We start from the raw sequence: 12444 nt of genomic DNA, 5'->3' as shown, positions 1-12444 counted from the left end.
GTCTGTGCTGCACTTGGGAGAACTCCTGCTCACTGTTTGAGAGCTGCTCTGGGCTCAGTTCTGCTCTTGGAAGCCCTCCGGGGGGAGAGGGGCACTTACCCTGGGCTGCTGCAGGGTTTTCTCCTGGCTGCTCCCAGGCTTCTCCTGGCCTGCCTCCCAGCTCAGTAATCCTTGTGGAGCAGCAGGGTGTGTACAGCTGTGTGCATGTCTCACAGGGAAGATTTCTCTTCCATTCCAGATGTTTGCACAGTTTGTCCCGTTCTGTCCAGCAGCTCAGGACAAGTTTTCAGGATCATGCTGTATGGAAGCCTTTAATGAAGGTAAGTGAGGAAGAGTCAGGTCTCAGTGCCTGGAGTGTTCTGGTCCATTCAAGGAGCACAAAGTGTCTGTTCAGTTGGCATTCCTTGCTCTAGAATCATGATACAATTTACCTAGAAATCAAAATCCTGTGGCCTTCTTCTAAGAGAGTCGTAAGTCAACAAAAGCCAACAGCAACAAGTGTGTGATTCATGCTTGGTTTTTTGTTTCCTTTTTTTCATTATTGTTTTTTTTTTGGGGTCTTTTTGTGTCATCAGTGTGTGAAGCTAATTTATGCTCAATGTTCACACAGGACACTACAAGCACTACATGTCCCTGAATCTCAGACTCAGACTAGATGGCACAGTTCAGACTTGGTCTGTGAACCCTGTAAGACAATTTAGATTTGCATTTTTTTCTATAATTCTCTACCTCTTACATCTCATTGCAGATTCTATAGCTGAAACCAAAGACCTCAGAAAGACCTTTAAAAAGACACATTATCATATAGTGCAATTTTCCACAAGATTAAGTGAGAATCAAGTGTGTAAGATATGTCATCTCTCATCCTGTAATGTCACTGTCATAAAAGCAGATAAATAAATCAGTTTCTCAGTTTCAACATTTTAGACCTTGAAAATGCAGAACAGACCAAGTCTGTGAGCACATCTGAAGGCTTGGGCAGTATTGACACCCATAGGAATTTCCTGAAGTGAGCTTGACTGGACTGTTCAGAAGTGAAATGGCCAGAGCACAGAAGGTGGTGTGGGCAAGAAGGGAACGAGGGAGGAACATGTTTGGTTTAGGAATTGGTGTTTTGGTGCTGCTGGAGATCCAGGCAGAAATAAGGGACTATAATTTGTCTCAGGCTGTGCTCCTCTGAGAGGATGCTCCTTAGGAAATCTCCTGCGTTGTGCTTAGCACCAGGTACAGAGGGGTTTAAGAGGCTCCTCCTGGAGCTTCCTCTGTATGTGTCCTTGGAGAGCAGGGCTTGTCCCCACTGATTTCTACTAAATTGGACTGAAATCTGTCACATCTGACTTTTGTGAAATAATGCATTGCTCCAGCTTGTCCTGTAAAGTGTCTGGATCTGCACTGCTAGCATCAAAGCACCTCCTGAAGTCTTTAATATCCAGCTATAGCGTAGTGCCAGGTATTCCATTTTAGTGAGCTCTTCATTATCCTACCAACAGAATTCCTCTCCCCTCTGTGACTGCAGGTTTTACAGAATGCTCCAAATGAAATACTTGTAGTAGCATCTTCCACGCTATGCAATCTTCTTCTGGAATTCTCTCCAAGCAAGGAGGTGAGTACTTAGCCAGCAGCAAAGAGAAGGGATGGACTGAAGGGGGATTACACAATGGTTCAATTAGCATAAAGGTGTGTTAATTGGCAGCCAGTGTCTGTGACATGTTAAGGATCTGTAATGTTATAGAGCCTGTGCCACTGATAGCTTGGGAGCAAAAAATATCAGCTGCTCACTGTCATCTAAAAAGATCATAAACTAGAAGAAACCACACTGATAATTTGCAGTGTGATCCAATGTCTTAGGGAATTACTGCTACTGTAACACTGAAAATGCTGGCATAGCTGAGTCTTGTGCTTTTATTGTTCTCAGATGAACAGTACAGGATATCTGGTTCTGCAGAGTCTGTATTTCATACAGATCAAACACACAGATCCACACAGTGCAACAATTCCCCAAGTCTAAAATACTTTTTAATTACTGAAAATATTTGCAAGACTGTGCTGTATGTGGCATCCATCCTGCAGGGCACTTTGGATTACCAAAATATCAGTTGTTTTTGGTGGTTTTAATAATATCTGAGACAGAAAACTAACTGAAATAATGCCAAGCACAGTTCACTGGCCATGGGGCCAGCCATGGGGCTTCTTTTTTTTAGCAGACTGCAGGTCAAGTGTTTGGAGTTTTTAAGTGTTTGTTTTGTTGTTGTTGTTTGCTTTGTTTTGGTTTTTTGTTGGTTGGGGGTTTTGTGGGTTTTTTGGTTTGTTGTATATATATATATTTATTTCATTATGGGGGGTGTGTTTTTTGGTGGGGTTGGTTTTGGTTTTGTTTTTTTTTATTGTTTCCACTTCAAGTTGGAGTGAAATACTGGATTTTCTGTCAAGATATGTGGTTCATGTCAAAAACATCATTGCCAAAAGAAAATACTGATTTTGTAAGGGGAAAGAATATTTACAAGTATTAAACTTGAAAGCCTCCATAAGGCATCTGATCTTCTTTACTTATCACCCTTTTCTTCTACATAATATTTTGAAAATCCAGCAGTCACTTGAGTAAATGAGCAAAGCTGAAGTGGCTGTGTTGTACCCTGTGAAGAGCTGAGTCATTCCAATTTGGGAATGTCTCCCAGTGCTGTGGCTGTAGAGCAGCCCTTGGGTCTGTGGTGAAATCCCTGGCAGGTTCTTGCAGTGCAGAGCACCTGGGACCAGGTGAGCTGAGCAAAAACTGCTCCTGCTGCTGCTCAGACAGGAGCCTGCTCCTGCAGCATCCAGCCTCTTGCACACATTCTTGTTTTCACTGGATGAACCAGTGAATTCAGTTTAGGAGGAAAACAGTTGTTCCAAGCTTCACTTCCATTACATTAATCAGTTTGAAAGAAAAGTGCATGTATTGATATTTTTCCTGTCATTTAAAGATGATATTACAAGGTTTTGTCATTCAATCAAGAAGTCTACAGTTTTCTTTATTATGCTGAAGTTTTCACTTGGTCTGATTACTGGACAAAGATTTAGTGTCAAGCAAGGTGTTGAGTAGCTTTCATTGTCCTTAGCATTTTTTTAAACAGTAATATATATTCCTCTAATTACCCAAAATGATATGATTGCTCAAGGAAGATTGTTTTTGGAGAGCAGTCCCTAGCTGAAAGCTGCTAGGAAAACCCATTTTTATGTATTTTCATACATGCAGTTAGTCTAAGTAGTATTTTAAAGATCTCTTTTTCCCTCCTTCTTTCAGCCTATTTTAGAATCAGGAGCCATAGAACTTCTATGTAGTTTAACCCAGAGTGAAAATCTTGCCTTGCGAGTGAATGGCATTTGGGCTTTAATGGTGAGTAGGAGACCCCAATGAAATACCACTTGTGACTGTGTTTCTTAAAAAGTTTGTGAACAGATCAGTTGTTATTAAAAATGACATAATTGAAATCTGGCTTGTTGTTCCACCAAACTACAGAAGAAAAACATCATCAGCCTGGAACACTTCATACATTAGTCCATAAAGTAAAATAAATTCTTCAGTTCTGGTACTAATTTTGCTGCCAAGATCATTCAGGGAAGCAGTTAAATAGTGTCAGTAGCATGCCAGGGGGCAAATAAAAGCAGGTAATAACCAGGTCAGCTGTAAGACAATGTGGAAATTGAATTCACTGTGTTGCTTACAGCTCTTTTGCAAGATTAATTTAGGAAGGATATATTCTTATAGTGAATAATCTACTAAAAGAGTGAAAGTCCAGGTTTTCAGGTAAAAAAAAAATAATTTAAAAAGTGTGTCTGTTTCAGAATATGGCATTTCAAGCGGAACAGAAGATCAAGTCAGACATCCTGCAAGGTCTGAGCACAGAGCAGTTGTTTCAGTTGCTTTCTGATTCCGATGTAAACGTTCTGATGAAAACTTTGGGACTGCTCAGGAATCTTCTCTCCACTCGCCCAGTAAGTAGAGCTACAAACAGAACTTCTGAAAGCTGATCTAACAAGCAGCCAATGCAGTGCTTCTGTGCAAGACATTTTCCTGTTTTAACACCACTTGGATATATTCAAATATCTGTAAGCAAATGTGCAAATCAGTATGAGAAAGTATTTGAAAGAATCATTTACATCCATGGAAACATTGTAATTATTATCAGAGCTAGATGTTTTCATTTAATGTTCAATTCCGTTGCATTTAACTTTCAGCAACATTATTTTCATAGCAGTTTCTCTGTGAAACTTGTCCAGAACAACACTGAGGGTTGCACATTGAATCAGTGTATGGGAAGGTTCAGATGTTAAAGATACCTGTCTTCTTCCTTGGCATTTGAAATACTTCTGTTCTGTAATGTGCTGTGTGCTGGTCATCTCTGGTGCCTGTTTGCTGCCACTCCTGAGGTTTGGTATCACTTAATCCATTAGATCTTGTTTAACATTTTCTCTTTTATTCTAGTGTAGGTGTTCATAGTCTGTCATCGAGTGACCGTTGAGCTGTGACCCTGTGAACTTAGGGCAGTTTTCCCAGACAATAACCAATGCATCTGGCTTATTTCTTCCACCCTCTGAGGCTTTGAAAATGTGGCTATTGGACCTGGCCACAGTGTCCCTGCAAGAGTAGCAAATACCAGAGAAGAAACATCAATTTTCTCACCCCTCTCTGATATTACTCCCTGGTTATCAGAAGAGAAGTGGTTGTTTCCAACTGCAGCCTCACACTTAGAGCCTGGGTCAAGAGGGTTCAGTCCTCGGCCTGGCAACTGGCACAGCAGTGTCTCCTCTCCAGGTGACAGGGAAAGCACCACCAAGGCCCATACAATGCTCTCTCAGACAAAAGCAGACTCCACATGATGAATGTTCTGAAGTGTTTCTGCTGTCATAAATTCTTGGTTTGGGAGAGCTAACTGGGAGCAGTGCTGTGTGTGCAGTGTTGTTACTCCTCACTTGGAGTGGTTCAAGCAGGAATGCCCTTTCCTTGTCTGGGGAGTTACACTAAATGTATTTCATCCTTGCTTTGGCAGCACATAGACCACATAATGAGCACTCATGGGAAGCAAATCATGCAAGCAGTGACCCTCATTCTGGAAGGAGAGCACAATATAGAAGTCAAAGAGCAGGTACCTTTTCTGTTTTGTGTTGTCTTGGCAGAATAAAATGTGAGAGAAAAGAATGCTTACTTTCACAACATGTCATTTTTATTTGGGATTATGATGTGCTGTTAATATTTCACTGAGATCTGTCAAGTTAATAACTTGAGTACCTACAAGAATGCTTTTCTTTCTAATGGATTGTTACAAAATTGTTTGAACTGAATTCAGATTGGTTTTGCAAATGTAGGTTTGGCAAACTGGGGCCATTGCTTGGCAGGAAGGGATCAATAGGAATAGAAGAATAGCACTAGCAGGGGAAAGAGCATCCTGGTGGAGCCCAGGAAGATGTAGGGAGGGACCTGGCCTGACAAATTAAAACTCAAGCAATCTGCAAGAGGAAAGGCAGAGGGAAGGAGGAGATGGCTAGCAGGGAATTGCATCCTGGAATCAATGTACAGGGACAGCTGCTGTGGGGGTGCTAAAGCAGCAATTAGAGGATAGGTGGGCAGGATTTGGCTGGATAACTCTTGTGCCAGACAAGACATGTAGTGGGAGAACAGAACCTGTTCCTTCCTCATATAGGGTTGTGTGGTGGGGAAGGATGGGGGCAGCAAGGAGCTGTGGGAGATGGCAGAGGATTGCTTTGGCTTAGATTGGATATGGATAGCAAACAGCATGAGAAATGAGTGTAGGAGTAGACCTGGTCTAAATCCCTACTCAGGAAAGAACAGGCTGAAGGCCAACAGGCCTCCTTTGGTGATTTAAGTGCAAAATTAGCAAAAAAAAAAAATCCCCAGAGATTCTTGGTAGTAAATTTAGTGACACCATGGCTCTGAAACAGCTGAGAACTAACCATGTGTGTCTTTTTAAATAGATCTTGCTGATAAAACTGTGGTGACAGGAATGGCCTTTATTGCTACAGGTTATTTACCTTACCACGCCTATCCAAATTACTTTGCAGGAGAACCAGCATGCCTGGGAAATTACTCTGGGAAAGGGCTGGGGCTGAATATGGGCTTTGGAGTTTGGGGCCTGTATCCAGTGAGCATTTCCTTGGTCCCTGTGGGGCACCTGGCTCTTATTTCAAGATCCAGTAGTACCTGTCTGCACACAGAACCCCTGCTTGGAGCAGGACAGTGCTGTCTCTGTCACTGCCAGCCTCATCAGCATATAATTAGCAGCTTTGAAGTAATTAGTCTCTGCAGCTGCTGACACAGTGCAATGCAGCTTAGACACAAGCACCATACAAGTGCTGATCATGCTCCAGTGTCCTCCCAGCATGTCCAGAATAGATGATCAGGTTCTTCCAGAGTTCTTGGGAAAGAGCTTGTGGAGCATCTGCTGGTGCCCCTGAGAGCCAAGGAAGGGGCTGTGCCAGAGTTCTGTGCAGTAGTGCCAACATGGGTCAGGGTGCTTCAAGGGCATCCTGTGGGATGGCTTCTCTAATTTGTAGGAAATAACCAGCTGTAGAAGTAGCTGAAGTTACCTCTGCTGCTCAGGTGACAACTGTGATTAGACCTGTTGAAAACAAATTACTCCTCTGCCAGATCAGCAGAAAGGCTTCTGTCTCTCATTTTCCTGGACTTAAGAAGGAGGTGGAAATTGTGGTTATTTTTCCTTTCCCCCCAGCCATTCAGACTGCTTTATATTCCAGGGCATTTATTCTTTCCTGTATGTTGCAGATTTCCATAAGAGACTTAAAATATTCTTCCTTGCAATTAATAAATGAGTGCTGCTCTTAATTTTAAAATGGTGATGAATGTTTTTGGCCAGGGCTGCTCCCCACAGCTGGTAACTTCTTGGCATTGGCCCTAGATGTGAGAAAGCTGGAAACTCCAGATTAAAGATATTAAAACTAATTAAAGGAATTGTTTGTCCCAAGTTCAGAGCTGTCAGGGAAGCTGTCATGGGATATGATCTGGGGCCAAATAACTTCCCAGTTTTTCTCTCTTTCAGACATTGTGTATCCTTGCCAATATAGCAGATGGCACGACAGCAAAAGAACTGATTATGACCAATGACGACATCCTGCAGAAAATCAAATACTACATGGTAGGCGGGATTTCTCTTAAAGGATTTGTGTTGGTCTTTTGCAGGAATGAAAAGAGGAAAGCGATTTTGTTTTGTGAATTATTTGTTATCATGCATTTAATTTCCATATAACCAGTGGGGTGTAAGTGCAGTTCTGTATGCCAGAGGTGTACAGAGGCACTAACCAGAAGGAAGATCCAGGGGTTATTTCCCATAAAAACATTACAGTGATTGTCATCTACATAGAAAACATTTCATGAACTTGGAAAAGGCATATCTTGGAGATGTCAGTAAATATTTGGAAGGAAGTGATTGACCACTACTAAAGTGCCTTATATTGTGGCCCTATCTTTGAGAGAAGTTGTAGATAAGAATTAGTCCCAGATTTGCTATCTTACTAATTACATGATGAATGCCAAAATACAAGTCTTGTGAATTTCTGAATTTCTTCTTCTAAACTTGAGTTCTATTTTTCTATATTTAGAGTCATTCAAATGCTAAACTACAGCTTGCTGCCATGTTCTGTATATCTAATCTCATATGGAATGAAGAGGAAGGTAAGAAACCCTCCTTATTAATGCATGAGTTACTAACCTGATCAAAAAGCTTCTGTTGCATAGGAATCAATATTTGCAGTGCACACTGCAGTGGGATCCAAAGAATAATGGGAAACATCATTATAGGTGTAGTATGGAATATGTGGGAGTGATCAGGAGACACTGAGGAGGATGCAGAGAGATTTCTGGGGGAGACACAAAGACACAGTGACAATAAACAGGAGCTAGAGAGACACAGTGGGAGGTTTTCACCTGTAGTATTTCTGTGAAGTCTCAAAACAATTGGAGTGAAAGAGAATTCTTGTAAGAGCTCCCAGATCTTAAAGGGGCTGTGGAAACTCATTTTTGGGAGGAACAGGTTCACTGGAGAGAATAAATAGATTAGAAGGGGATTTTTGGCAAAGAAATTTTCCACAGTATGGATGGTTTGAGTGGCTTGGGCCAAAACCAGCTAAAGTACTTGTGGGTGGAACTGGGAGCGATGGATAAGGCTTTTGGTGAGAAGTCATGGCCTGGGAGAGTGGGAGGTTACCAGGAGGGGGCTGAAGGATGGTGCTGCTCAGGGGACTATGGTAAGAGGAGGAGAAGGCAGAAGTCGGGCTCAGAAGCACCTCCAGGGGAATGTTCTCTGCATCCCAATGCTGTGAAATCACAAAGATGAGAATAAAACAGCTTAAGTCAGGATATACCTTAGGGTAAAGATTTTTGTCTTCAAGATACTCTTGGCTCCAAATGTGTGCACACAGAGCACAGCATAGAAGCTGGAGCTCCCTGGGGAAGCAAGCAGAGCTGAGGGAGTGTTTCCATGGCTGTGCTCTAGCTGGACATTGCTCCTGACCCCTCCTTTAGCTGGTTTCTGCTCCCACCCCTCTCTGCCGTCCGCAGACATGGCCTGGTGCCACTTCCAGCAATGGGATTTGTTGTTGTTGTTGTTGCAGGTTCACAGGAGCGCCAAGACAAACTCCGAGACATGGGAATCGTAGATATTCTCCATAAGCTGAGTCAGTCCTCAGATCCAAATCTGTGTGACAAGTGAGTATGAACATAATACAGGATCACCACAGTTGTTATTCTCAATTAAATTATTTTGAACTAATTAAGCCCAACAGTAACTTTGCACACATCTGTGCTGTTACCTGTGTTAGTATCCACACAGATCATCTGGCTGCTTCCCAAGCATGTAAAACCAAAACAGTTACCGACAATTTCTGGAGTTTTATGTTAACATTTTGCAATTATCTTATCTACAGTTGCCAACAGCCCATATTTCTTCCACAAAGTAAAGGAGAAAATCTGATCTTTGGAAGATGTCACACACAGACAACTCAAAACTGCAGTTGTTTTTAAAATGCACTAAATTTGGTATTCTTGGTTTTATGAAAGATGTTCCAGTGTTCTTAAATAACTTTGTAGTAAAGTTAGGGCTTCTCATCTTAAAATCTATGCCAGAGTATTAGCACTGAAAATGATCATCAGGAACATTTTGATATCCCACTGCTGCCACACCAGCCCCCTCCATGGGGCTATTATTGTGGCTTGTGATCACAGCAGGAAGCTGGCAAGAAAGAAATAAATAATCTTCTTCCATGTTGATGAGTTGTATAAGGTCCTGGAAAAGCCTGTTAATGTCATGGAGCTGTGGAGGACAAAGGAAGAGCAAAGTGTCTCACTTCAGGAGGGAGGAAACTCAGAATTAGCCCATGATGATGGAACTGTCACCCCAGACTTTTAGGAAGTGTTTTGGTTTTAACAAAATGTTGCACAATATTACATAAATTGCATTATTAGACTGGCTTCTTCCTCCCTCTCACCTCTGTATGTTTTTGTGGGGCCAGTATTTCTGCCAAGACTAATGTGCCTTTAGTATAATCTGATTTGACACTCCTTGATTCTCAGCTCAAAGAGCTGCTTTTCATGGTACACCTGTATTGCAGAAAGCAATTTCTCTTCAGTGACTGCTCTTGAGGGGTTTTGGAAGGTGTGTATAACACACATCCCAAGCCCCACCATGCTGGGAGTGCCTCAGCTTGTTCTGGGACCCACTGTCATTGGCTAGATCAGATTATCCTTGGAAGCCAGATGGATTCTTTAACAGTTACAACCCACTCAGAGCATTTTTGCACCACAGGCCAGATCCTTCCAAAGTGAGGGAGCCTTTTCCTCAGCCATCCTCCCTGCCTCTCTGCTGGCACACTCTGAGCCTGCCCATGAAGCTGCTGCTGCTGAAGCCAGACTCCTGTAATTAATGGGTTGTTCTTTCTTGCAGGGCGAAGACAGCACTCCAGCAGTACCTTGCATGATCAAAGACTAATTGAATCTATGGACACCCCTCATGTCTACTTAAGGAATAGCAGGAGATACTCCTGACTCCTTATATTTGCACAAGTCACCTTGGGCTGCATTTTTCTCAGGTGCAGGGAGCTGCTTTGCAGAAACAGTTCGAATGATCAGGTCTCCAGTGCACTTGAGAATTTTCTTGAGGTAGTTTCTTTACTCAGAGGACTCGGGGGGGGGGTGGGTTGTTTTGGTTTTTTGGTTTTTTTTTCCTGAGCTACCTGGACTCTCAGATAGAACAATCAGTCATCGTTTTCCTTTTGGGCCTCCAATTCTCTGCTTTTGCTGCAGCCTTGTGTGGGTGCGTGGGTGCTCGAGTGCGTGTGTGCCGGGCTGAGTGTGTGGGTGTGAGACCTCACTTTTGGTTTTCCTTTTTTTTTGTGTGAAAATCTTTTTCTACAGGTTTTCAAGGGTTAACCATTGTTTGCTGTACGAATACTTCAATGAATTATATACCGTTTGAATGAAATGTTATTTAAAAAAAAAACCAAACTGTTGTATCCCATAAAGTTTATTTTGAATTTTGAACAGATGAATGTTTTTAAGTAAAATATATGCATTTCTGAACTTCAGCTTAACTTACATTATACTTCATTTTTAAAGAGAAAAATAGAGGGAGACAATAGACTTCAAATTCCAAGCAACGCATTCTGTACTGACAAGGTCCAAGAGTTCTTTGTCACAATACAAGGTCACCTGGTGACCATGCTCAAATCCATGGAACGGCCCAACTGGATTGGGTTTGGCTTTCTTTACATTTTTGGAAAACAAGTACATACTTTAGGGTTAGCATGACTGATGCTTTTCAGAAAGGAGCAAGGTGGCTTCAAGATCAGCAGAAATAAGCTCTTGCTTTGCCAGCCAGGATCTTGCTCAGCTAATTGCTGAAGGATTGGCTTATTCATGGTAAGAAGGATTTGCTGATCACTGGTATCAGCAGAGCAAACAGTGTGTTGCAGAAGTTACACGTTCCAGAGACTAGAAGGAGCTGGCAAGCAGGATTAAGGGATTGCTTTTGTTTTGCATCCTTTATCTCCACTAATAGCCAAGTGACTTCCAAATTATTTCCACAAATTATCAACTGGGTGCATTAAGCTGGGGAAGGGATGGAAAACCTGGGGGTTCCATCTTGTTTTGTAGCTCAGTATGTTGCTACACATTTTCTGTATATATGCAGCTATACACACATGCATGGATTTAGATTGCTGGATAATTGGTGGGGTGTGACTGCATCCAGAAGCCCTGAGTGTCTGTATGTTCCTGAAATGGTGCCTGCTAATGTGCAGGGGGAAACACGAGTGCAAGTGAAGGGGACTGTGAGCTCAGGCTAGAATGGCAGAGCCCAGTGGCTTCCCAGTCTCCTCAAGCAGTTCAGGGTTCTGACCCTCTGCCCAGGTCTCCTTTCTGATTCCAGTTTAGACCATAGTTCATAGTCAGACTCCACAGACACTGTATTTATATAGAACTAACAGGCACTAGAATTTGCAGCCAATATCTTAAACCAAATCCTTCTCTTATGCTGAGCTTCAGGAAGGCTGCAGCAAGAAGAGAAGTCTGTAACTTTGCTAACCAATTTTGATAATTATCTAAATCTTTTATTTCTAATCAGAAGGTCAAATTGTGATGACAGCCTTACTTTTTTCCCAAGATAACTCTTTGTGTCAGAAAATGTGACCACAGTTTGGCCTGGAATTTGAATGTGCTGTATATCAGATAACTGTTATCACTTGGTTGCAAAGGAGAAAATCTGCATTTCATGTAACTTCTTCCACTCTCAAAGACAAATAAAAGTGAGCACCTGACACTTTTTCCCCAGGCATTGCAGTAAGTGACTGGCAGTTTTTTAACGTCCTTCTGCAAATATTTCATGATGGACTTTGGAGGTTGAACAAAAGGGAAAGTAAAAATATGTGAGAGCTTGATAAATATCAGTACCTCAGAAGCAAAGTCTTGTTTATAAAATGCAATCAAATATATTTTTGCTTGAACTGAGAAAAAAAGTTCTGAGGCAGGTATGGTAAATGCAGAGTTGTCCAGTGGGCACTTCCCTGCCCCATTTGCACTCCTCAAATGCTTATGTATCTCTCCTCATCATTCCCCAGCTACATTTCTTAAAGCAAATCTGAGTTTGATTCTATAGAACTTTGGTGCCTACAGGTGTTCAGAAAAAAGGTGAGTAAAAGTATCTCTGTACAAGTTTTGAGGTGGTTTCCTAGAAGTCTGCCAGAAAAACTGAAAATCAATGCTCAGACAATCTTGTTGCTGCATGAGAACAGTTGACATTTTCCACAGGTATAGAGAGGACAAACTGTTGGATGAGAACATTTTTACATTCAGTTAAACTTTGTGATTAATTTTTGATGTTGCTATAGGTATGTACAAAAAGAAGAATACTGTAAATAAAAAGAACTTTACCAGAACATCTA

The 12444-nt window shown here is 41.9% G+C and overlaps 1 protein-coding gene across 6 annotated transcripts in view; it reads left to right on the top strand.

Annotated features, from left to right (window-relative positions):
* Positions 1-11835, top strand: part of ARMC8 (armadillo repeat containing 8) — a 59054-nt gene extending 47219 nt beyond the window's left edge. For all 6 annotated transcript variants that reach the window (XM_056498507.1, XM_056498501.1, XM_056498502.1 and 3 more), the window contains 9 exons: positions 239-320; positions 1517-1603; positions 3281-3373; positions 3823-3972; positions 5028-5123; positions 7053-7148; positions 7612-7684; positions 8623-8716; positions 9951-11835. In XM_056498507.1, the coding sequence (XP_056354482.1) occupies positions 239-320; positions 1517-1603; positions 3281-3373; positions 3823-3972; positions 5028-5123; positions 7053-7148; positions 7612-7684; positions 8623-8716; positions 9951-9984 (805 nt within the window). In that variant the 3' untranslated portion in view covers positions 9985-11835. The remainder of the gene's footprint in view (positions 1-238; positions 321-1516; positions 1604-3280; positions 3374-3822; positions 3973-5027; positions 5124-7052; positions 7149-7611; positions 7685-8622; positions 8717-9950) is intronic.
* The last annotated feature ends 609 nt before the right edge of the window (positions 11836-12444 follow it).

The sequence above is a fragment of the Oenanthe melanoleuca genome, chromosome 9 (genome assembly GCF_029582105.1).
Source record: "Oenanthe melanoleuca isolate GR-GAL-2019-014 chromosome 9, OMel1.0, whole genome shotgun sequence".
Classification (NCBI taxonomy): Eukaryota; Metazoa; Chordata; class Aves; order Passeriformes; family Muscicapidae; genus Oenanthe; species Oenanthe melanoleuca.
Note: the sequence above shows the minus strand (reverse complement) of the source record. Positions and strands in the feature narration are given on the sequence as shown.